Raw genomic sequence first — 26128 nt, 5'->3', positions numbered from 1 at the left:
TCCCTGCTCATCTCGCACGCTGATTGGCTGTCCCTATTGGCCTTATTAGCATCTTCAGCAACAGCTGCTCCCTCCCTCTCTCAGCCCCACCTCCCTGCCGGCGGCGTCGGGAGCCCAATAGCGGAGCGTCATCCATCCGCCACCTCTCACTAGTTGAGTTCAATTGTCAGTCAGAGGGAACGCCCCGCCCTCTGGAGTGTCCCTCCCAGGCTCTGCCCTGTCTGCTTCATTCCGTGCAGGGCACCGAGGGGGAAGGATCTCTGGCGGAGGAGAACTGCTGGCTGGTGCAGAGACCGAGGTCAGTTCAAGTCCTGGGGCAGCATCACACAGAGGGCAGCAGCAGGAGGAAGAGGTAGCAGCTCCTGCCCTGGTAATTATTTTCCATTTCAATATTAAGAACATTATAAGTCTTTTAAGGCCCCATTTTGGGGCATTTTGTACAAGACTTTGTTTCCTGATCATTTCCTTCCTGAATCTCTTCCTCCTTAGGAGGTGTGTGTGTGTGTGTGTCTGTCTGTCTGTCATCGGTGAGAGCCGCAGTGTTTGGTTCAGGCTGTGGTCAAGATTATAATTAAACTGCCTGGGCTGTTGTTATTTATTATTGCAGTCACACAGCCTTCACAAATACCAGCATTATAGGCAGCACTTCTGAGGGAGCAGTTCTGTTATAATAAATCCTGCTTGCTCTGTCCTGTTCTAACAGGAGCATCGCTGCTACACCTATAAGCCACTTTCACATTGATGTAGGATGATGAGGGTTCTGTGTGTCTTGCTACTGCTAAACTGTCCCTGCCTTAGGATGGCTTACTCACAAGATGCCTCTGGAGAGCAAATTGGTTCTGCAATTAGATTGCACTGAAAATTATTTCCCCTTTAGCGAGAGTACCGTTCCTCCTGCTCACAAAGGCTTTGTTCTCGCTCCACTTCCTGCAAACTACTCCATTCAAATGCCGCCTCTTGAGATTAAACCGTTTGAGTAACTATGGGAGCTGCTTGCAGTCTTCTGGATCTCTTGCTGGTATCTAATATTCCCTCTGCTCAGCCAGCAAGGGAGTGTTTCCCCCAGACAGGCGGCTTCCTTGTCAACAACTTAATCTTTTTATGAAAGGAAGCAAGAAGTATGTTGTTAACAGAGTAAAACGGGTTGGTTATTCATGTGTTCTTTTTTCCAGAATAGCAAAAGTAAGAATGCAAACGACAAACTAATCGGTTGCAAGACTTTGCTGATGTAAATAGAAACCTCTTGAGTCAGGCCAGTGTGAAAAGACACTTAGATACTGTTGAAATATCTGAAGCCCTGTCCCTGAGCTGACAGTTTGTGTGCTGACATTGAACCTGGAATTAATTTTTATGGCAGAGCCATAAAGCACTGAAAGTAAACGTTCAAAATTAGTGGAAATGCTGATGCAGCATTTGAGTAGGAAATGTTAGTCCGGTTGGTGTTTTTAGAACTAGCTTCTGCAAGCCTTGGTTTTACCTGTCTTTGTCTATCTGGTAAAATAAATGTCAGTGATGATTTGAAATGCCATTGTTGCATTCTTGTTAGATTTCATCTTATTATTACGCTGTTCATTTAGATGCTTGTGTTCTGTATGAGTAAAATTGAGAAAGTGAAGTAATAGCATTAACCAGTAGTCAGTTAAAAGAAACTCTTTTAAGATCTGATGAAGCTGTGGTAGAAGAACTATTCTTCGTTCCAGAAAAATGTTACCATTGTGACAATTGAATATCTGCTTGTTGATGTGTGTATGTACATATATGTGGTCATGAGCTTGGTATGCTCAGGTTTTAATATATAAGGGCCTTCTATGCTCATCGTGACTCCTTGGAAATAACATACGTTGGTGTCATTTGGATCCGCTGGGTGATACCTGACAAGAAACTAGAAGCTTGTCTCATATAAACCGAGAATTTGATGAAACTACCAATTGTAAGCTCTTTGGGACAGGGACTGTCCTTTTTTGTTCTGGGTTTGTACAGCACCAAACACAATGGGGCCTTATGGTTGGTCCACACTAACCCCCCAGCTGAAGTCGAAGTATCTTAGTTCGAACTACAAGGTACTTACCGCGGGTCCACACGCGGCAGGCAGGCTCCCCTGTTGACGCCGCGTACTCCTCTTGCGGAGCAGGAGTACCGGTGTCGACGGCGAGCACTTCCGGGATCGATTTATCGCGTCTAGACAAGACGCGATAAATTGATCCCAGAAGATCGATTGCTTACCGCCGAACCCGGAGGTAAGTATAGACGTACCCTTAGCCTATGACTAGGGCTCGTAGGCTCTAAAAGCCATTGTCATTGCATATATAGCATGCTGTGCTTCCGTGGGTGCTCATTAAATGTTCTACTAGATTGCAACAGAAGTTTCCATTTCAACAGTAACAATGGAGGGAACCATTTCCAACTGTTGCATGAGCTGGTATCTAATTTAGGTATGTGTTTTCAGTGTCTTTTTGTTGTTCAGGAGGGAACACATTTTAAAAAGACGTATTTGGCTGTTCAGTATGTTTGGAATGACTGAGCCTTGCTTATAACAGTGCTGCTATTTAGGCTACATCTAATTTTAGCATGCAACCCAAATAGGTTCCGTTCTGGGCTTTTCTGCAGAAGAGTATTTTCTCTTCCACGCGTAGGGTAGCTATGGAACTGCTACTGGAACAGGACGGAACAATGACCATGGATCCTCTGGTTTTGTTTCATTCCTCCCCCACTGTGTCCCCTGTCTGTTGCATGGCTGTGAGCCCAGGGAATACCTCAGAATATTGTTCTGAAAACTTACTGTCTCTCCCCAGCCGGCTTTTTGCAGTGAAACCATGCTGATTCTGCTGGGTTAAGGCCCTTCACGCTTGAAGGAAGCCTTCTGAGCAGTTCACTATCCACAATCCTTATGAGAATTCTTCAGACTAGGGCACCAATCCTTCACACGCTTATGCCAGTGCTTAACTTTCCTACCATGAGACTTCCCATTGAAATCAGTGGAACTACTTACTCATGGTAGTAGAGTTAAGCACATGCCTTTGCAGGACTGAACCCTAAAACAGAACAGCACCTTCCACAAAATAGCGCTGTTGACACAAGGCAAGGCTGTTTTAGAACCCAAGAAGATCATTGTATTAAGAACTGCAGAACAGTAACTGCCAGATCAGTTACCCTATTAAAGACTTTTCTCACATTGGGTGGTGAGATAAGAGCTTTTATGAGCCTCTTGATATCTTTAGACATAGGCTTTCTCTACACTAGCACCTTTGTCAGTAAATCATTTGTCGGTCACGAGTGTGAAAAAAACCCACCTCCTTGACCGACATAAGTTTCAACGACAAAAGCACCAGTGTGGACAGCACTGTGTTGGCTGGAGACGCTCTCCCGCTGACATAGGTACCGCCATAGGTGCCAATTCCGTGGGTGCTCCGGGCCTGGAGCACCCACAGAAATAAATAGTGGGTGCTTAGCACCCACCAGCTACAGCTGTTTGGTGCCCCCACTAAGCTAATTGGGGAGGGGCTTGGGAGAGGGTGGAGAGCAGTGAGTGGTGGGCGGGGGCTTCGGGGAGGGGGTGGAGTGGGGGTGGGAAGAGGCGGAGCCAGGGCAGGGCCTTGGGGGGGAGTGGGGGTGGGGCTTCGTGGCAGATCAGGGGTGGAGCACCCTCAGGGAAAACTAGAAGTCGATGCATATGACTACTGTCTCTCATTGTGGATGGTTTCGTTATGCCGGCGGGAGAGCTCTCTCCGGTCGGCATAGAGCAGCTATATGGGAGACCTTACAACGGCGCAGCTGCATCGGGACAGCTGTGCCGCTGTAAGGTCTATAGTGTAGTCATAGCCTTGTGATCTAGTACTTCTTTCTGTTTGGACTGTGAGAACTCTAGCTTATATCTAATGTCACAAGTAAAGTCTACATGTATCTTGCAATCTTCTTCTTTTTTTTTTTAAATTGAACTGGTGGTATTTCCTGTGCTGAATGTCTCAAACTGTGTAGGTCAGAGGCATGTTCCCCACATAAATACTTTAGATTTAATGTTTCTCCTCCTTGTTGGAGGTTACAGAACCACTATTGGATTGATTTGGTCATGCAATGATCAGGGAAAAATAGGTCTAAAATTCACCTGTGTCTCAGATGGCCTGTTTATTATTGCTGTTTGAGATAGTCAGCATCTGCAAATGCATTGTATAATATTTTCTAACTCTATAGCACCTTCTTTCATCTGAGAATCCCAAGGCACTTTACATATGTCAGTTAAAACTGTGTTATAACTCCTGCGACGGGTACCAAAATATCCCCATTCTGGGGAAACTGAGGCACACAGCATTGAAATGACTAGCCCAGTGTCAGAGTGAATCAGTGGCAGAACATGGAATAGGATCCAGAACACTTGACTCCCAAATATGAACTCTCGGCTCTCTCATACATACACGTCTGTAATTTAAGGCCACCCTTAAGTCAAATGGAAATTGCCCCATATCTCACACTCAGCAAAGCACTTTCCTCCAAGTGAAGTAGCCCTGATGGAATCTGCTAGGTGGAGGGAAGCTGTTTTGTTTTTTTAATAGACCTCTAAAGGGAAGTTCAGTCAGACCTGGAACTTGCCTAATTTCGTAATTGTAGTCTGCTTTATATCTGCTAAAATGATGTGTGTGTGTGTGTAGCCATGTTTAGTTAACAAAAGACTCCAAACCTCCATACCTGTGCCATGATTAGGCCCTTGGTTTTCAGTTTTTATTTTATTAAATTATCGGGAAAAATTAATCAGTGTTTATTACCCTAACAACAAAAATGGGTGGAAATCAATGCAAAAAAAAGACTAATAATTTTTCTGGGTAAATATCAGAGTTTATTTTGGTGGATAGAAAGACAGGGGAAAGGTATTCAGTAGATTAATGCTTTGAATTCCATTTATCAATGTGGTTTGCTGCAGAACTAAAAGAGAACTCAAAACACAGTGCCACCTCTGAGTTTAAGAAAACAATACATCTCTAATCCCCAAATAAAACTTTTCATTTGAATATACAGTTTACTGTTGTAGACTTGGAACTATTAGCCTATAGATATTTACATTTAATAATTGGGCCACACCATTTGCAGCGCATACACTCAACTTCACCCTTTTCTTGTTTTTTTTAAACTTTTGAATATTTCCTCATGCTCTGAAATGTATTCTGATACAGATTTTCATTTTCTTCCCATTTTAGTATGTCAAATCTTTAAACCGTTATCTGCTAACAGCTTGAAATGTGTACATGGTGGGTGTGAGATTTATCAGTATGTTCAGATGCACACGCTCTTCAGAGCTTGCATGCGTGCCTGTTTGTTTATTGTGTGTATCTTCTAGATTAGCACATAGCCTTACTTCAACAGGCAGTTTTGCACATACCCACAGACTAATGTATTATCGTAATACATATATCTCATGCAATGTATTGTATTTTCCTAATAAAATACGTTATTTTTTATAGATTTGAATCATACAAAAGTCGGGTGAAAATCAGAAAAAAACTGAATACTTTTTGTAAAACCCAAGAATTTTTCAGTAAAAATTGGTTTAAACTGAAAGTAAAGGGGCTTAGCCATGATTCAGGACTGTACAGATTCTCAAAACAATTGCTCCTGCTGTATGGGACTATGTTGGCTGGGCCAAAGGTGGTACTATGTAATAAACATTATGTTTTCCTAGAAACTCAGGAAGCTTAGCGAGGCCTGTTCAATCCTTTAAATTAAGCGTTTCACCCTATATTTAAAATGTTTATTACTGATTCTAGTTATTGATAAGTGCATTCTGTATACTAAAGGAAAATGGTACTAATTTGCTCATCCCAGCACTCTGAAATTTTGTATAGGAAGAAATACTTGAAATATTATTTTTATGATCAATTGTCATTGAAACTGAAGGATGGCTGCAAAGCCTTTGAACATGAATTGCAACTCTGCTGAAATTATTAGAAGTATTAAAGCTGTAATTCGTGACCCAGATAGCCTCAATGTTAATTGAAGCAGACTTTGCTTTAATTCGCTCTGGGAACTACCGGTACATGATTCAATTGGGAATGTAATTGTACCTTTAAAAGTATAATGAATATTTTTCCCTAAAAGCAGCCTTTGAAATTTAACAAATCTATAATTGTGCTAACAAAAACATTTGCTTCTAGATAAGTGCACTTGTATAATACTAATCATTAGTTTGAACTGGCTAGATGCCTCCGGATAAGATACTCCGCTGCAGAAAACGGTCATCCAATATGCTGAAGAATGTAGACTCAGTTAAACAGTGACACAGAATGTAAACAATATTGTGCTAAAAAATACTGGCTGTACTGAATCAAATCTGGTTGTATAGCACAGTTCTGCTTAGGGCTGTTGCTTACTATACTATCAGTTACTGAAAGGAAAAAGGAAAAAAAAAGTCTAGTTTTGATTATGTGGACAGGTTTTAGATGGCATTTTATTCCTCTTTCAGTTCCTGTGTTCTCTCTTCTTATCCTTGTTCACAACTGCATCTCTGCTTACATCTCTGCTTTCACTTCCGTTTATATATTTTTTTTCTCACAATTGACTTCCTTCCTTCTTCGGGTTGTCTTATGAACCAAAACATCACCACCTCAACTCAGATCCCTCTTTAAAAACACTCTTCTACAAAACCTTCCAGCACCCACTTACAAACTATCTAAAAGGTATTAGCACTGCCCTGGGATTGTTCTTCATCTGAACAGCTATTGTGCTGCAAATCCAAATTGTAATTTTACAGATGTTCAATCCTTCAGTTTCTCAGTTGGAAGGTCTGCCCCTTACTAAACTTTTATAAAGAAGTAAATAACTGTGGCTTTCATTTATATTTAAAAAAAAAAAAAGGTTAAGTTTTGCCTTTGAATATGTCTGTAACTCCCACTGAAGTCAAAGAATTTTGTGGAGCAAGATTTAGGCCTTTATTTTAAAATGCAAAGGTCCATGTGAGCTGGAAATGAGGAAGTGAATTGAAGAGCATGAGACAAGGGAGGTCAGTTCAGGGGAATGATAAGAGAGATAGGATGAAATAGAAATGAATAAGTAATAGACCTGAGGAAGGATAGATTCATAGATTCTAGGACTGGAAGGGACCTCGAGAGGTCATCGAGTCCAGTCCCCTACCTGCATGGCAGGACCAAATACTGTCTAGACCATCCCTGATAGACATTTCTCTAACCTACTCTTAAATATCTCCAGAGATGGAGATTCCACAACCTCCCTAGGCAATTTATTCCAGTGTTTAACCACCCTGACAGTTAGGAACTTTTTCCTAATGTCCAACCTAGACCTCCCTTGCTGCAGTTTAAACCCATTGCTTCTGGTTCTATCCTTAGAGGCTAAGGTGAACAAGTTTTCTCCCTCCTCCTTATGACACCCTTTTAAATACCTGAAAACTGCTATCATGTCCCCTCTCAATCTTCTCTTTTTCCAAACTAAACAAACCCAATTCTTTCAGCCTTCCTTCATAGGTCATGTTCTCAAGACCTTTAATCATTCTTGTTGCTCTTCTCTGGACCCGCTCCAATTTCTCCACATCTTTTTTAAAATGTGGTGCCCAGAACTGGACACAATACTCCAGCTGAGGCCTAACCAGAGCAGAGTAGAGCGGAAGAATGACTTCTCGTGTCTTGCTCACAACACACCTGTTAATACATCCCAGAATCATGTTTGCTTTTTTTGCAACAGCATCACACTGTTGACTCATATTTAGCTTGTGGTCCACTATAACCCCTAGATTCCTTTCTGCCATACTCCTTCCTAGACAGTCTCTTCCCATTCTGTATGTGTGACACTGATTTTTCCTTCCTAAGTGGAGCACTTTGCATTTGTCTTTGTTAAACTTCATTCTGTTTAACTCAGACCATTTCTCCAATTTGTCCAGATCATTTTGAATTATTACCCTGTCCTCCGAAGCAGTTGCAATCCCTCCCAGTTTGGTATCATCCGCAAACTTAATAAGTGTACTTTCTATGCCAATATCTAAGTCGTTGATGAAGATATTGAACAGCACCGGTCCCAAAACAGACCCCTGCGGTATCCCACTCGTTATGCCTTTCCAGCAGGATTGGGAACCATTAATAACAACTCTCTGAGTACGGTTGTCCAGCCAGTTATGCACCCACCTTATAGTAGCCCCATCTAAGTTGTATTTGCCTAGTTTATCAATAAGAATATCATGCGAGACTGTATCAAATGCCTTACTAAAGTCTAGGTATACCACATCCACAGCTTCACCCTTATCCACAAGGCTCGTTATCCTATCAAAGAAAGCCATCAGATTGGTTTGACATGATTTGTTCTTCACAAATCCATGCTGGCTGTTCCCTATCACCTTACCACCTTCCAAGTGTTTGCAGATGATTTCCTTAATTACTTGCTCCATTATCTTCCCTGGCACAGAAGTTAAACTAACTGGTCTGTAGTTTCCTGGGTTGTTTTTATTTCCCTTTTTATAGATGGGCACTATATTTGCCCTTTTCCAGTCTTCTGGAATCTCTCCCGTCTCCCATGATTTTCCAAAGATAATAGCTAGAGGCTCAGATACCTCCTCTATTAGCTCCTTGAGTATTCTAGGATGCATTTCATCAGGCCCTGGTGACTTGCAGGCATCTAACTTTTCTAAGTGATTTTTAACTTGTTCTTTTATTTTATCTGCTAAACCTACCCCCTTCCCATTAGCTTTCACTATGTTAGGCATTCCTTCAGACTTCTCGGTGAAGACCGAAACAAAGAAGTCATTAAGCATCTCTGCCATTTCCAAGTTTCCTGTTACTGTTTTTCCCTCTTCACTAAGCAGTGGGCCTACCCTGTCTTTGGTCTTCCTCTTGCTTCTAATGTATTGATAAAAAGTCTTCTTGTTTCCTTTTATTCCCGTAGCTAGTTTGAGCTCATTTTGTGCCTTTGCCTTTCAAATCTTGCCCCTGCATTCCTGTGTTGTTTTGCCTATATGCCTCCTTTGTAATCTGTCCTAGTTTCCATTTTTTATATGACTCCTTTTTATTTTTTAGATCATGCAAGATCTCGTGGTTAAGCCAAGGTGGTCTTTTGCCACATTTTCTATCTTTCCTAATCAGCGGAATAGCTTGCTTTTGGGCCCTTAATAGTGTCCCTTTGAAAAACTGCCAACTCTCCTCAGTTGTTTTTCCCCTCAGTCTTGATTCCCATGGGACCTTACCTATCAAGTTCAGGACAAAAAAAAAGTGACTAATCCATTTTATTGGGATATACAGTACCTGGAATTAAATCTCCTGCATTCAAAAGAGGAAAGGGAGTACTGTTTAGTTCATAAGTGCTCATTCGTTGCAGTTAGGTAATTGAATTCAGTTACAGGGTTGGGTGTTTTGTTTGGCTTAATTATAGTTCCTTGTTTACAATATTTAGTATTGAGAAAATGAAACCAGTCTCAGACAATGCTGATGTATACTGTATTAAGGGTTACTTTTGCATTGCAATCTCAAATAATTTTTGGCTTCATATGTACAGAGCATTGATTTGAAATTGCATAATAATGGCAAACAAGTGGCTAGAATTGAACCTGTACTCAAAATTGAATTTGCCATGCCCAAACGATGACAGTGTTGTAGCATGAATTTAATTTTGTTTTATCAGACCCTGTTCTTTACAAAGTTATTTTTGACAGCACTGCTGATTAATTCTGACAGGCCAGCTGTGTTTAGTCGTCCACCACCACCACGTGAGGAATTACTCTGTGAAAAGCAGCATTTGTTTTTAATACTAACAAGACTTCCATTAGTCTGTCTACAAACACTAAACTAATATACTTTACAACAAACCCACCGCACGTATGTGCTTCAAATCACACTTCCTTAAAGTGAAAGACATATAGATACAAAGGAGCAGTGATTGAGAAACAGAGCGCAGTTGCTATTTAAATAGGGGTAGCGTTCTGCTACAGTAGAACCTTAGAGTTATTGGGAATGGAGGTTGTTCATAACTCTGAACAAAACGTTATGGTTCTTTCAAAAGTTTACGGCTGAGCATTGACGTAATACAGATTTGAAACTTTACTATGCAGAAGAAAAATGCTGCTTTTAACCATCTTATTTAAATGAATCAAGCGCAGCAACAGTTTCCTTACCTTGTCAAATCTTTTTTTTTAAACTTTCCCTTTATTTTTTTAGTAGTTTACATTTAACACAGCACTGTACTGTATTTGCCTTTGTTGTTGTTGTTTGTTCATTTTGTCTCTGCTGCTGCCTGATTGTGTACTTCCGGTTCCAAGTGAGGTGTGTGGTTGACCAGTCAGTTGGTAATTCTGGTGTTTGTAACTCTACTCTGTGGGCAATGCAGAAATGCAAATATGTGGGGGGCAGAGAGGGAGATAATTTTCCTGGGCATTTTGTTAGATACTTTTGAATGGTTTTCAAGGAAGTTGTTATCATCAGATTATACTTTATGGTATTTCCCTTCCATCGGATAGTATTTAACAGCTGATTAGGTAATTTAAAAGACATTATAACTTCTGCTGCAAATATTCAAGTTATGTTTGATTAAGATAGTGTCGTTCCCTAATATCATTTGTGGTCCACCTATAAATCATTTAAAAAAAACCCAAACCAGGTAGCATTTCACTATTCAAAAATGGTTTACACTCTTTTTGATAGTCTTGAATTTGTTACTAGGTAGTGGCTCCCTGTGCAACTTATTATTCAGTTAGTTTTGATCTCGTGAGCATATTATTGCTCACTTGAACAAATGTGTGTGCCTTATGAAAGCAAACGTGTGCATGTGAAAGCTAACCCAGCTCTGTATTTGACTGGGAAAGCCTGGCTTTGATGTAACACAGGAGCAAAGCATTAAAATATAACAAAAATCTGCTACCCCGGGCCCCGTACTGTGAAGTTCTGAGGATTATCAACACTGCAGCCTTCATCTGTTGTCTTTTTAGACAGTAAGCTCTTTAGACTGTGTCTTTGTATGTGTTTGTATAGTTCCTGACACAATGGGCCACAATCCTATTTTAAGCCTCTGGGATTGCAATTATTATTAAACATTTATATTATGGTGGTACTTAGAGGCCTATCAGGCCAGCACCTCACTGTGCTAGGTGCTGTACAAATGTCTAAGTGGTAGTTCCTGCCCCAAAGATCTTGCAATCTAACCGCAATCCAAATAATAATTGAACCGAATGGGATCTGAGGACATTCAGCACTTCACAGGATTAGGTTCTAGGTTTGTAAGGTAACACAAACAGGATCTTTCAGGGAGGCTCTGGAAAATTACAGCCTGCAGAAATGCATACCCACCAGTTGTCCCAGTAGAGCTCCATTTTTTAAGGACTGAAATAAGAGTCTAAAGGTGGAAGAGACCTGTTAGTTTATCTGTTTTTTTTGCCTGTTTTACATTTACTAGTTTTTCTCCAGTCTAGTTTTAAATGTGCTAAGTAACAGGGTTTCCATTACTTCCCTTAGGAGACTACAGCACATGCCAATATATTTTCTCTGTCTGGAAGTTTTTCCTGACATTCAGCCTACATTGTCCTTTTCTGTACTATCCTATATAATTCTCTCCTCCTTGGTGTTTACACTGATGGCAAGTTCATTGGTTGCCATTAAAAGGTCAATATTGGCCAGCAGCAGTTTTGTATTCTAAGTACAGGGTACAACTATCAGGTAATTCATGGCACATGCTGACTGAATACAGTCCCCTGTATAGTAATAAATGTACCAGTTTTCCAACATTCTGTCAACTCACGGTCTGTCTACATTGCTCACTAAGCCCGGGCTCTGACTCAAGTCTGAGCCCAACCACCACTTCTGTCCCCACGCAAATTAGTCTGACATGAGTCAGCAAGCACTCAGGACCTGGGTCTTAGGATGCTGATAGGGGGATAGAGCCCGAGTCCCACTGAGACTCAGGTCCAAGCCCTGTCATTTTGCTGTGTGCATGCAGCTCAAGCCACAAATCCAAGTCAGAAGGTGAGGACCCCCTTTCCCTCTTCTACAGAGATACTCTCCACTTTCTTCTTACTGGCTGCCACAAAATATTATTGGTTACAGCCTACGCCTCCCCAGGCTAGCACTATCTGATGTGTATCGGTTTCTCTCTCTCATGTTAGCAGGCATAGAAATGTGAACATGTGGTTAAGTGTTTTTATATTTGATTTATTTCATTTCCTTTTTCTCAGGTGAACTATAAGAAATGCTCTCCCGATTAAGAGTAGTTGCCACTCCCTGTGCACTGGCATGTCGCACCGTGCACACGAAAGAAAAAGGCAAGCCGTTGATGTTAAATCCAAGAACAAACAAGGTTAGTAGCGTGCATTTATCAAATATCTTATCTCCAGCTAATAACAGTCCTGTGGACCTTGTTCTGGGATTGAAAATTATACTGATGTGAGGTCAGGGACTCGTTCTGTTCAGTGCTGGATCAGTGCCACAAAAGATCTACAAGACTGAGGATTCAGTGGTGATTTAAAGTTTAATATCTTAGGGCTAGCAACAAAGACTTTCTGCCATTTTCACTCCTACAAATCCCTGATTTCCAATGGCATAACTAGGGTCCTACCAAATTCCTGGCTATGAAAAACACATCACTGACCGTGAAATCTGCTCTCCCCTGTGAAATCTGGTCTTTTGTGTGCTTTTACCTTATACTATATAGATTTCACGGGGGAGACCAGCGTTTCTCAAATTGGGGGGCCTGACCCAAAAGGGAGTTGCAGGGGGTCACAAGGTTATTTTAGGGGGGTTGCAGTATTGTCACCCTTCTGCGCTGCCTTCAGATCTGGGCGGCTGTTAGCCGGGCATCCAACTCTGAAGGCAGTGCCCCTCCAGCAGCAGCGCAGAAGTAAGGGTGGCAATACCATACCATGATTACTTTTGCGCTGCTGATGGTGGCGACTCTGCCTTCAGAGCTGGGTGCCCAGCTAACAGCCACTGCTCTCTAGTTGGCCAGCGCCATCCCCAGCAGCAGTGCAGAAGTAAGGGTAGCAGTACTGCAACTTCCCCAACAATAACCTTGCGAACCCCCGCTACACGCACAACTCCTTTGTGGATCAGGACCCTTAAAATTGCAACACCCTGAAATATCAGATTTAAATAGCTGAACTCATGAAATTTACAATTTTTTTAAATCTTATGACTCTGAAATTGACCAAAATGGACCATGAATTTATATTTCCATCCCCCATCATGAATTAAAAATCCCGTCTTTCTGATTATCCTCTTGCTTTTGTCAAGTTGAATTCCAACTTGGCTTTAGTATTTCAAGAAATACTAAAGCTCAAGACCAATATTTTATATCTGTGATACCAGCTTGGAATCTTGTCTTTCCAGTGGTAGAAAGTATTAACCTCTAACTCTAAGTCCTCTTAGTTGTCCGTGGGCTAGAACTAAGCCATCTCAGTGTGAAACACCCCCATGAAGAGGGCCAGCAAAAGGTCTTCACACAACTTAGAAACAGGGTTTAAGTGGGACTAAAGTTGTATGTTGACATTGTGTTGGCCCTCTGCATTGGGGAGGAATTTCACCCTAAGAAAACAGCCTCTTAACTGCAGAAGAAGATTTTTCAAGGGCAGCTGCAATCCATGAGGACAATGAAACTCTCAAGAGGTAAGATGGGGGTAATGGGAGCTGAAGACAGACTTTTTTGGCAGCTGGTCCAAGGCTGTGAACTCCCTTCTGTAAGAGATGAGGAAGATCACAAACTTGATTGGCTTGGAGGAAAATACAACACCTGTCTCTTTGTTGAATCCTACCCATAATAGGAGAAAAAAATTCATTACTCTGCTGCTCCTGGAATGGTGGAGAAAAGAATCTTGAGATATAACGAGTGACTCCTAACTACCCCTGAAAGGAGAGGGAGAAGACAAAACATATGTCTTTGTTCAGACCACTTACGTGGATTTATATAATTTGATAGGGTGCTCAGATACCACAGGGATGAGTACTGTATAAACACCTAGACAGATAGAGATCTCTAGTGCTTTGAAACTGAGCGCTTGCTAAAATCATGTCGAAAGTGAAGTGGGAGTGGAGCGTGAGGAGAATATGTGATTTGTCAAGGTACAAAGTCTTGTGACTTCTCCGAGCTAAAAGCTCTTGGCAGACCTGTGGAAATTATTTCAAAGCCCTCAAGCTTTTCCAAGCACTGGTTGTGCACCAATGGTCAGAAAGGAAAACAATACATGATTGCTTGTGGCAGTAGCTTCTACATTTTGTTTTTGAAGGATGTAGTTTTATGATAAATGGAGCAAAATGTAATATTTGAAGGGAAGAAATTTGTTGTTGCACTTAATTCACAGTATCAATTTTGACTCAGACAAATGACAATGAAATAAAGAACCTTCTGGTCTATGAGGAGTCTGTTATCCTAGGTGATACCACTTGTCTGTTAGGGAACAAGTAGCAATACTAAATGGGGTCCCTTGTTCAGCAGCTCAGAAGAGAAATTAATGTCTGACTAGGGATGGAAATTGATTTACCCTTGCAATTGTAAACTGTCTTGCTGTGTTGGAGATGAGACCAATGATTGGGGTGGTGTGAGGAAAAATTGCACTGCTGCACCTGATGCATGGATAAATAATAGACTTCAGTATCCATTATTGAACCTGCTGAGATTGTCATCTCATTGTAGGATCTTTTGTTGGCAGGTCTAGTTGTGTTGCTGTCACATTCACTTATGTTACTTAATATTTTGTCTCCCTTACCACTTGAGACTTGGAACCCATAATAATGGGGACTAAATGTCATATTAAAAGCTGTAAGATGCCAACTGATGAAATTTGCAGACCCAGATCCCAACCCCCCACCTTTTGTGACCATTAAACTTCCCGCCCCAGAACTCCTCCACCTGCTTCACTGCTTGGCAAACACAAGAATTTAATTGCTCTTACCTTTTCGCCCATGAACTCGTTCCCACAGGTGCCAAATGCATAAATTAACTGAATTTGTTTGTTTCAAAATGACAGGTTTCAGAGTAGTCCAGCTTTCAAGTTCTATTGTTAAGGCAGCCCAGGAAAGGTCAAAAGCTATACTGGTAATGTCCTTGTCACTTCAACCAAACAATTTCAGAACATACTGTAACTGCATGAACCTATCTTTACATTCTTCCATAATGTTTGCCATCGCAAAGTGCTCTATGACAAGGACTCCAATTACAGTCACTTAACTTTAAAGGCCTCTTGTTATGTCCGTGTTAACTGCCGTGTAAAAATAAGTAAGCTTGTTTGCTGCTTGGAATATAGTTAACCAAATACATTTGTTTACTATAGTCAACTATAAATGTTGTTACAGTATTCACTATTTGTATTGTGTTAGTGCCTACCAGTATCAGTCATGGACCAGGGCCTCATTATGCTAGGCAGTGTACAAACGCAGTACAAAAAGATGCTCTCTGCCCTAAAGAGCTTACAATCTAAGTACACCTCTACCCTGATATAACGCTGTCCTCGGGAGCCAAAAAATCTTACCGTGTTATAGTTGAAACTGCGTTATATTGAACTTGCTTTGATTCGCCAGAGTGCGCAGCCCCGCCCCCCTGGAGCTCTGCTTTACCGCATTATATCCGAATTCGTGTTATATCGGGTCGCATTATATCGGGGTAGAGGTGTATAAGCAAAGAGGCAACAGATAGATACAGACTGAGAGATCAGGGAGGAGAAGGAAAATAATTGTTTAGCAGGTGGTTTGAGGATTCCTGAGATTAAAAACATACTGTAGTTCTAACTTTTAAAGATGGCCTCACTTGTTTTGAAGGTTTATTATCTGTTCTTGAAGGGACCTAAATGCAAAGAGGAGTTAAACTATAAAATCTGCAACTTGTTCTCCTTTTCTATTTGAGAAGGTGTTTAGACATGTCAAAAATGTATGTAGGCTTTAGACAATTCATTTACCTTAGGCCTGGTCTACACTACGACTTTAATTCAGATTTATCAGCTTTAATTCGAATTAACCCTGTAACCGTCCACACAACGACGCCATTTAATTCGATGTAAAGGGCCCTTTAAATTGATTTCTGTACTCCACCCCAACGAGCGGAGTAGCGCCAAAATCGATTTTAGCAATTCGAATTAGGGTTAGTGTGGCCGCAATTCGATGGTATTGGCCTCCGGGAGCTATCCCACAGTGCATCATTGTGACCGCTCTGGACAGCAATCCGAACTCGGATGCACTGGCCAGGTAGACAGGAAAAGCCCCGCGAACATTTGAACTTCATTTCCTGTTTGCCCAGCGTGGAGAGCACAGGTGACCACAGATACCTCATCAGCACAGGTAACCATGCAGGCTGATAATCGAAAAAGAGCACCAGCATGGACCGTGAGGGAGGTACTGGATCTGATCGCTGTATGGGGAGAGGATTCAGTGCTTGCAGAACTTCGTTCTAAAAGACGAAATGCAAAAACTTTTGAAAAAATTTCCAAGGGCATGATGGAGAGAGGCCACAATAGGGACTCTGAGCAGTGCCGCGTGAAGGTCAAGGAGCTCAGACAAGCCTATCAAAAAACAAAGGAGGCAAACGGTCGCTCCGGGTCAGAGCCGCGGACATGCCGCTACTACGCCGAGCTGCATGCAATTCTAGGGGGGGCTGCCACCACTACCCCACCTTTGTTCGTGGATTCTGGGTCGGGGATAGTCTCGACGCCTGAGGATTCTGCCGATGGGGTAGAGGAGGAGGAGGAGGATGAGCTTGCAGAGAGCACACAGCACTCCATTCTCCCCAACAGCCAGGATCTTTTTATCACCCTGCCTGAAGTACCCTCCCAAGCCAGTACCCAAGACTCTGACCCCATGGAAGGGACCTCAGGTGAGTTTACCTTTTAAAATATAAAACTTGTTTTAAAAGCAAACGGTTTTTAAAGATTACTTTGCCTGACTTTGCATTCGCGGTCAGTTCAGCTACTGGAAAAGTCTGTAGCTACTGGAAAAGTCTGTTAACGTGTATGGGGATGGAGCGGAAATCCTCCAGGGACATCTCCATGAAGCTCTCCTGGAGGTACTCCGAAAGCCTTGCCAGAAGGTTTCTGGGCAGTGCATCCTTATTCCCTCCTCCATGGTAGGACACTTGACCACGCCATGCTTGCAGCAAGTAATCTGGTATCATTGCCTGACAAAGCCTGGCAGCGTATGGTCCCGGTGTTTGCTGGCATTCAAGCAACATCCGTTCTTTATCTTGTTGTGTAATCCTCAGGAGAGTGATATCACTCCTGGTAACCTGGTTGAAATACGGGAACTTAATTAAGGGGACAGAGGTGGCCGTTCCTACTGGGCTGTTTGCCTGTGGCGGAAAATAAATCCTTCCCTGCAGTTAGCCAAGCGCAGATGGGAAATTGGCCCTGAGTTTTTCGCGTTTGGCTAGCAGGGATCTTCCCTGTTACCAGCCACGCGGTGGGGGGAGGGTACCGTGATCATCCCAGAGAATTCATGGCGAGGGGGGGGGGGGTCGGCGGCGGGGGGGGGTAGTTTGGTGCCTGCAGGGATCTTCCCTGATACCAGCCACGCGGTGGGGGGAGGGGTACCGTGATCATCCCAGAGAATTCATGGCGGGGGGGGGGGATTAGTTTGTTTTCTGGTGCTGCTGAATGTTAACAGAAAAACCGCAGCACTCTACTTGCCTGAAGGGGCCCAGACAAGCCCCCCCACACTGCCCCCCCCAACTGGCTGAGATTGGCCAGGCTTCTGCAGCACTCTACAGGCTATGCTTGGTATGTGGGAAAGGAGGGTGCAGAAGCTGTAAAACAATGGCTTACCATGGCCGCATGCAAGCCGAATTCTGTTGCCCAGACCTGTGATCTCTAGCAGCAAAGCCACAGGCACTCAGCATTAAGAGGCAAAATGCGACCTTGCACAGAAATCACATGTGCTATGTAATGTGAACAGTGTTGGTCACCGTGAAAGAGTATAAGCATTGTTCTGCAAAATGTAGCTTTTAAAACAATTCTCTCTTTTTTTCCCCTCCCTACAGCAGCTGCAAATTCCTCAAGCCTCCCTCCTCCATCCCGAAGGTTATCACAGATAAGGCGTCGTAAGAAGAAGACGCGGGAGGACATGTTTTCTGAAATTATGCAATCCAGCAGGAGTGACAGAGCTCATCTGAATGAGTGGAAGGAAACAGTTTCAAAGTATAGGAAAGAAGTCAGTGAACGTGAGGAGAGGAGGGACCAACGTGAGGAGAGGAGGGACCAACGTGAGGAGAGGAGAGACGATCGAGATGAGAGATGGCGGCAGGAAGACCAGAGGATGAAGGATGCAACGCTGGGGCTGCTCCGGCGTCTGGTGGAGGTTCAGGAACGGCTGCTGGAAAACAGACTGCCGCTTCAGCCCCTGTTCCACCCTCCCCCCTCCCCATGTTCCGTATCCTCCTCACCCAGACGTGTAAGAACGCGGGGGGGGAGGCTCCGTACACCTTCCCATTCCACCCCAGTAGACAGCCCAAGCAAAAGGCTGTCATTTTTTTAACCTTTTCTTTGTGGCTTTTTCCTTCCCAGCAATCCTCCTCCCAAATACCACCCGGGTTCCCTCCCTCTTTTTCTAATCTATTAATAAAGAATAAATGATTTTTAAATGATAGTGACTTTATTTGGTTTGAAAGAAAGATGGGGGAAGGGGCAGGGTGGGTTCCTTACAGAAAATCAGTCAGTAAAGGGGGAGGGTTTTCATGAAGGAGAAACAAACAGATATTTCACACGGTAGCCTGGCCAGCCATGAAACTGGTTTTCAAAGCTTCTCTGATGCACAGCGCTTCATGGTGTGATCTTCTAATCGCCCTGGTGTCTGGCTGCGCGTAATCAGCAGCCAGGCGATTTGCCTCAGCCTCCCACCCCGCCATAAAGGTCTCCCCCTTACTTTCACAGAGATTGTGGAGCACACAGCAAGCAGAAATAACAATGGGGAGATTTCTTTGGCTGAGGTCAGAGCGAGTCAATAATGAATGCCAGCGACCTTTTAAACGGCCAAATGCACATTCTACCACCATTCTGCACTTGCTTAGCCTGTAGTTAAACAGCTCCTGACTCCTGTCCAGGCTGCCTGTGTACGGCTTCATAAGCCATGGCATTAAGGGGTAGGCTGGGTCCCCAAGAATAACTATGGGCATTTCAACATCCCCAACGGTTATTTTCTGGTCCGGAAAGTAAGTCCCTTGCTGCAGCCCTTTAAACAGAGTAGTGTTCCTGAAGACGCGAGCGTCATGAACCCTTCCCGCCCAGCCCGCGTTGATGTTGGTGAAACGTCCCTTGTGATCCACAAGTGCTTGCAGCACCATTGAAAAGTACCCCTTGCGGTTTATGTACTCGGTGGCTTGGTGCTCCGGTGCCAAGATAGGGATATGGGTTCCGTCTATTGCCCCACCACAGTTAGGGAATCCCATTGCAGCAAAACCATCCACTATAGCCTGCACATTTCCCAGAGTCACTAACTTTCGTAGCAGCACCTGAGTGATTGCTTTGGCTACTTGCATCACAGCAGCCCCCACAGTAGATTTGCCCACTCCAAATTGATTCCCGACTGACCGGTAGCTGTCTGGCGTTGCAAGCTTCCACAGGGCTATCGCCACGCGCTTCTCAACTGTGAGGGCTGCTCTCATCTTGGTATTCTGGCATTTCAGGGCAGGAGACAGCAAGTCACAAAGTTCCATGAAAGTGCCCTTACGCATGCGAAAGTTCCGCAGCCACTGGGAATCGTCCCAGACCTGCAACACTATGCGGTCCCACCAGTCTGTGCTTGTTTCCCTTGCCCAGAATCGGCGTTCCATGGATAGAATCTGCCCCATTAACAACATGATCTCCAAAGCACCGGGGCCTGTGGTTTCACTGAATTCTGTGTCCGTGTCCGTGTCCATGTCCTCATCATGCTTGTCGCTGCGCTGCCGCCGCCGCTGCCTCCTCGCCTCGTTTTTCTGGTCCTGGCTGAGCATAAACTCCACGAGAACGCGCGAGGTGTTTGCAATATTCATGAGTGCTGTCTTGACCTCAGCGGGCTCCATGCTTGCCGTGGTATGGAGTCTGCAGTGTTCACCCACCCAGGAAAAAAGGCGCGAAAATGGTTGTCTGCCGTCCGTTGCTTTCATGCAGGGAGGGAGGGAGGGAGGAAGTGAGGCTGTACCCAGAACCACCTGCGACGATGTTTTTTGTCCCATCAGGCACTGGGATCTTAACCCACAATCCCAATGGGCGCGGGAGACTGCGGGAACTATGGGATAGCTATGGAATTGCTACCCACAGTGCAACGGTGCAGAAATCGACGCTAGCCCCGGTACTTGGACGCACACCACCGAATTACTGTGCTAGTGTGGCCGCACTCATTTCGACTTTATACAACCTGTTTCTCAAATCCGAATTATCTAAATTCGGATTAATCCCGTAGTGTAGACATACCCTTAGTTCAGTCATCCACCTCAAAGCTGCTGAATTTTTTGTAGACATGATGCCTTTGAGTGTTTCAAGGGAAAATAAAACCAACCTAGATTGTTCAATTAGAAGACCAACAGTTTAACAAAATATCTCCAATTGAGTAATTAGTGACAGCACACAGTCTAGATCAGGGGTTCTCACAAGAAATATTTTTGGTGGCCTCAGAGTGTGGCTGGTGGCCTTACTGATACTTTTTCCTAAAATATTTGATTAACTTAAGGAAAAACTAATAAATAGCATATATACACATCCACATCATTGTTTTTTTGTAGATATTACTGTGAAAAGTGATATTTGTATGTTTGTTAATAACAATCACTTTTCACAGGTCACTTAGTAGCTATCTGGAAGGCTGTGAAAAGTGATACTTGCATGTTTGTTAATGTCACTTTTCTCAGCAAGTCCCAGGACAAATTAAGCTCTGAATGGGGGAGGAGGGGTCGGAGGCAGAGGCGGTGGGGGACATGGTAGAATGGATGTAGGCCGGGAGAGGCAGTGGGGTGATGCAGGGGTGGGTGTGGAGCCAGGAAGGCAGTGGAAATGGTAGGTGAACAATTACAATCCATCATGCTGGTGACTTCAGCTTTGCCAAATCAGCATGTGATTGGAAATAAGTTCTAAAGGATGCAAACAGCTCAGGTGATCAGTGATGGTATGCAGAGATTTCAGCATGTAAGTGACTGGTTCATATTCAGCCTAGATCATTAACGAGTGAGAGTTATTGCCTGCTATCTGATGGCTGTTTGGTGGCCTTTGTGAAGTATATCAAACAAACGGAGGTTTAACTATAACAGTTGGCATCCTTGCTGCAGGTCTCACCAGAGAGGTTAAGCATTGGGCACAGAGACGAAATTAACTAGTAGCTTTATGTCAGAGTGTGAGATATGTTGATGGGAAATTCTGGAAAGCTTATGCTAATGTTGTCCGAGTTTGATATCTTCTGTGACATTAGTGTTGTCAATCCATCACCTTCCACAAGCACTACATTTAAGTGAAAAATATGGGGAAAGGAAGGAAACCCCAGGAAAAACATATTTCCTGTACTGTATTTAAGCAACCAGTCAACTATGATTATAAAGGTTATGTGAGACATAAAATAGACATTCATTCATGTGGGTGAACCTTGTTAATTTGCGCTGATGACTGAAGACTTGTTGTAGAACAGTAAACTTTGTGAATTAGCAAGTAAACAACCAAGCACAATTAAAACAAATACTACCTAGCTCTTCTATACCTCTTTGCATCAGTAGATCTCAAAACACTTCATAATCTTTAATGGATTTATCCTTTTAGCACCCCTGTAAGGGAGGGAAGTGCTATTACCTGCATTTTATAGATGGGGAACTGGGGAACAGATCACACACACAAATACGCCATCCATTGCAAAATGTACTTTATACATCTGTTTTGACAAGTGTAGCTGAGTTTTATTTTGAATGAGACTACTTTACAATATATTAATGTGCTGTAAAATTTTATGGAAGTGGTTTAATATTAAAATGAGAACTCACTGTTGTATTCTGCTATTAAATCTAAGGGGGCTTTTATTTTTTGTTAAGAAATACAAGGTCTGGAAAATGAGAGTTAATGAAGCTCTGGTGCAGAGTGTATTTGTATACTACGTCTGTATTACAGAAACTTTGAATGAATTCTAATTAAGAATAATCATTTATATTAGCTTTGCAAAATGGTCATGAGCATTTACCAGCTCTGGTACAAAATACATTCACCCAATCCCTACCACTGGTAATAATTTTAAAAGCCATCAGTATATTCTCACGTATCAATTTCCTCCATTTCCCCCCTCAAAAAACGGCAAGCCTTCTTACCTAATGGTGTTAGAACAGTCAGTCCTGCAGAATTTTGCTCACCTGGTCACCTTCACGTAAGTGGATGAATGCAATGTTATAAGGCTGATTTGTATAGCACCATGCAGTTAGCGGAGTAGTTGTCAGCTAGGAGGGCCAGAGTAAGAACAGGTCCCTGTGCCAAAGAGTTTATGGATGAAGGCACAGTACAGAATGCACAGACATGCCTATGGCTTCACTATGTCCGCAAGAGAACAAAGTGCTGCTTTTGATTCTGAAGCAGTATGTTGTAATGGTGGGTAGAAGCGTAGTTAATGCTTGTCGACTACTCTTTAGGTTGTGGTATCCTACACTGTGCTGGGTGATTTCCAGTACACAGGAAGATATAGTCTCTACCCTGAGTGTACAGTCCAAAAAGGACACCTCTCTTTTCTTGGATCTCTGAATTGGAAAGAGGATTAGGACACTAATCTAGGTGAAAGTCAGGGCAGAGAACAATGGAGGTGGACACCTGGAGCAGGAGAAGAGAGGCTGGGGTCAAGTAAAGAAAGTGACCAGTGGGGACCTATTGCTGCATCATGCTGAGCACCTTTTCAGAGCTGCTTAGGCCCCTCGGCTCCTATTGAAGTTATTGTGAATGGAGGGTGATCATCACCTCTGAGGAGGTAAGCAGCGTGCTGCCGGATTGGCAGGGAGGAGAGGGTGAGAATAGGAAAAGAGGAAGGGTAGTTAAAAAGCATAATGTATGAGAGAAAACAAGTGAAGGCAGGTCCCTGGAAGATCTTGATAGTGCTGTTCTAGACTGGATATGGTCACATCCTCATTTTTGTGGGTGAGGGAAAAGGAGGAGGAGCGAATAGAGTGGATATAAGTGCAGTAGGAGAAATAGCCAAAATATTGCATTGTTGGCTTCAGGGATTGACCAGAAATTAAGATGCATCTCTGAATGTGAAGACTCGAGTTGTCCAGATATACAATGTGGGAAACTGTAGTGTTGTTTAAAAAAAATTCTAACATGTTAACATTGCAGTCACTTAAGCAACACTGAACTTCCAGGATGTCTGTAGACTGGGGGGTAGGGAGGAAAGCAAGTAAACAAGGGTGGATAGCTATTAAAAAATATATATCAAACAAGCCTTGAGATTTTCATAAGGAACCAGAAGACTTGTGGTCACAAGGGGGAATTAAGAGAATGTCATGCCTAAGTATTTATGGTCTCAGTGGTAATTGAGTAAATTGTTTTAAGGGACCTAACCAAGAACTTTGACTGAGGTAATGTACTTTTCACTGGTGGATAGTTCCATATGGTTATGGATAAAATGTTAGCTTGAACTACCATGGTACACAGCTAAAGGTACTCTCGGGTTACAGTGTATTTAAAAAATTGGATGGACATTCAAGGTGTTATTGATCCATGTTTTATATACCTTCTGAAGTGATAGATTGTGCTTTGTTCCTTCACATCAAGAATCTTCATGATACTTTTACTTTTGTAGTGCCTAAAATATGGTGCAAATATTGTTACTGTTTTCCAGTTGTTAATTTCAGATTCCGCACCTGTTTCATTGATGATAAATGTGGAGTTTGAGGGATGGTCATGTAATAGGGCATGAATTGCTGCACAGTAATGAATTAATTGGACAGTTCAAAAAATCAGGAGTTATTTGATATATATATGCTGGCAAAGTTCATTTTCACATAACTTTCCAGGATACGTTTAGCTCTATGGAATGCACTAAAAGTATTACATAGGGAGTAAAAATGAAAAAAAGATTAATTTAGTTTAAAAAAAATGATGACTATTGAAAGTGAACAATTCACATGTAAACTATAGATTGAAATTTGTTTTTATAAAATATTGGATTATAACTAGTACACTTTCAGAAATCAGGATCTGTTTGTAGATAACTCACAAACAGAAAAAGGGATAAATTCATTAGATAATTTACTATCAATAAATCTACTAGCCTGAAGGTTTAGTCTTACCAAACAACAACAACCAGCCATCTATACTGCTGGTTAGATACTTGAAATTCACCAGTAAAGGTTCTCTCAACAAAATATCAGGAAGATCAGTTATTTGTAAAGAAGTAATATATATTAGGACTCCTAGATATTTGTATTTATCTGAGATTAGTACAATTAAGGATATTTGGAATCTCTCTTTTTTTTTTTTTACCCTTCATAAACTTAATTTGTTACAATTGATGGAGGAGGCTAAAGCTTTTTTTGTAGTAGGAGATTACAGTTGAAGAGATTAAGAGATCAGTTTTATCCTTAACTAAAAGGAAGGCTTCAGGTTCCGATGCTATCTATCCCAACAGAGGTCTGAGGGCACTGCAAATAACTTTTTTGGCTGGATAGATTATCAGAAGTGTGTAGGGAAATGTTCCAAACAGAGATATCCAAAAGGAACATTTCAAGAAGCAAATATCACTTGAGTGTTAAAACCTAGCATATCTCCAAAGGAATCTCCATCTGGATATAATCCAATTTTAAAGGTAGAAATGTGCTCTGGAGGAAGATCTATATGCTGATGATTAAAGCACAGGAAGTCAGGAGATCTGGGTTCTGTCTGTTTGTGCCACTGATTTAAATGATTTGCCCAAGAACTCACTACTGCTCTATGCCTCAGTTTCCTCAACTGTAAAGTAGGAATACGAATTCCTTCTTCCCAGTGTCATGAGGCTTAATTCATTAATATTTGTGAGGTGCTTAGAAATGGTAGTGATGGGCATCAGAGAAATGGATAGTCATAAATATAGATACATGTTATTTTGTTTAAATTTACTACTTTAGATGACAAAAAGATAAATAGTAAAATAAACTAACCTTTTCCCCCCTTTTTTTTACAGGGCATGGCCTTTACATTACAGGAAAGACAAATGCTTGGGCTCCAAGGACTTTTACCTCCTAAAATAGAGACACAAGACATTCAAGCCTTACGCTTCCATAAGAATTTGGCAAAAATGAGTGACCCATTGGAAAAGTAAGAATTAATCAGTATTTCTTACCTATGTGTAGTGCAAGCTTAAAAGACTCTGAGAAAATCTGATTTATTATAATATCAAGGCAGATCTTTTGCATCCAGAGGATTTTATAATTGGCAGATATTTTTTTTAAATTAACGCAAACTGTATTTATCACCCGGACTTGTGCAGCTAACTAGGTTTTATATTGATTTAAAGGAGGACATTTGTGTTACTCCACAGTTGTGATGTGATGTGAAAAAGACTAGGACTGCAGGATCGGGCCGTAGCATTATAGCATATTGGCAGAAACATTACTGTTATGTTTCTGGCAGCCTTTCTGTTGCACTTTAGGAGTTTATAATATGGATGAGTTGAGTGTCAGGTTCTCCAAATCTAGATATATAATTTTTCAGATTTTTGTAGAGCTGCCCAGAAAAAAATGTGGAGAAAGAAAATCAATTTAGGACTTAAAAATCAGACAGGATCAATACAAAAGTATTTAATTTTATCTTTTTATATAAATATATATATATATATATTAACTTATGACTAGAGGGAAACAAAAGATTTTTTAACGTTTATGGGGCACTTAATGATTAATCCTCTGGTGTGTCTTTTCTTATTTTGAACTCTCTAGCCTAGAAAATACTTTATTTATTTATTTATTTATTTATTTTAAGGATGCTCCTGTTGGCTGCAATAGCTTGATGTTTTTATCATATTATTATTGACTTATGTTAGAATGTAATGTCCTACAAGCCAGTGAGTGGAAAGCTAGAATGATTTGGGGTTTATCACTGATTTACATCAGTGATTTACATTATGGGGGGGGAGGGATAGCTCAGTGGTTTGAGCATTGGCCTGCTAAACCCAGGGTTGTGAGTTCAATCTGGGATCTGGGGTAAAATCAGTACTTGGTCTTGCTAGTGAAGGCAGGGGGCTGAACTCGATGACCTTTTGGGGTCCCTTCCAGTTCTATGAGA

At 42.1% G+C, this 26128-nt stretch overlaps 1 protein-coding gene across 2 annotated transcripts in view; it reads left to right on the top strand.

Moving 5' to 3' along the window:
- Nucleotides 1-244: 244 nt before the first annotated feature.
- Nucleotides 245-26128, top strand: part of ME2 (malic enzyme 2) — a 45968-nt gene continuing 20084 nt past the window's right edge. Inside the window, exons 1-3 of one of the 2 annotated variants that reach the window (XM_054032932.1) lie at nucleotides 245-298; nucleotides 12143-12264; nucleotides 25029-25162. In XM_054032932.1, the coding sequence (XP_053888907.1) occupies nucleotides 12157-12264; nucleotides 25029-25162 (242 nt within the window). In that variant the 5' untranslated portion in view covers nucleotides 245-298; nucleotides 12143-12156. Of the gene's footprint in view, nucleotides 371-12142; nucleotides 12265-25028; nucleotides 25163-26128 lie in introns of both variants that reach the window. The other variant, XM_054032931.1, reaches the window with a different exon arrangement.

Source organism: Malaclemys terrapin, chromosome 6 (genome assembly GCF_027887155.1).
Source record: "Malaclemys terrapin pileata isolate rMalTer1 chromosome 6, rMalTer1.hap1, whole genome shotgun sequence".
In the NCBI taxonomy this organism is placed as follows: domain Eukaryota; kingdom Metazoa; phylum Chordata; order Testudines; family Emydidae; genus Malaclemys; species Malaclemys terrapin.
This window is presented reverse-complemented; position numbering and strand designations above follow the sequence as displayed.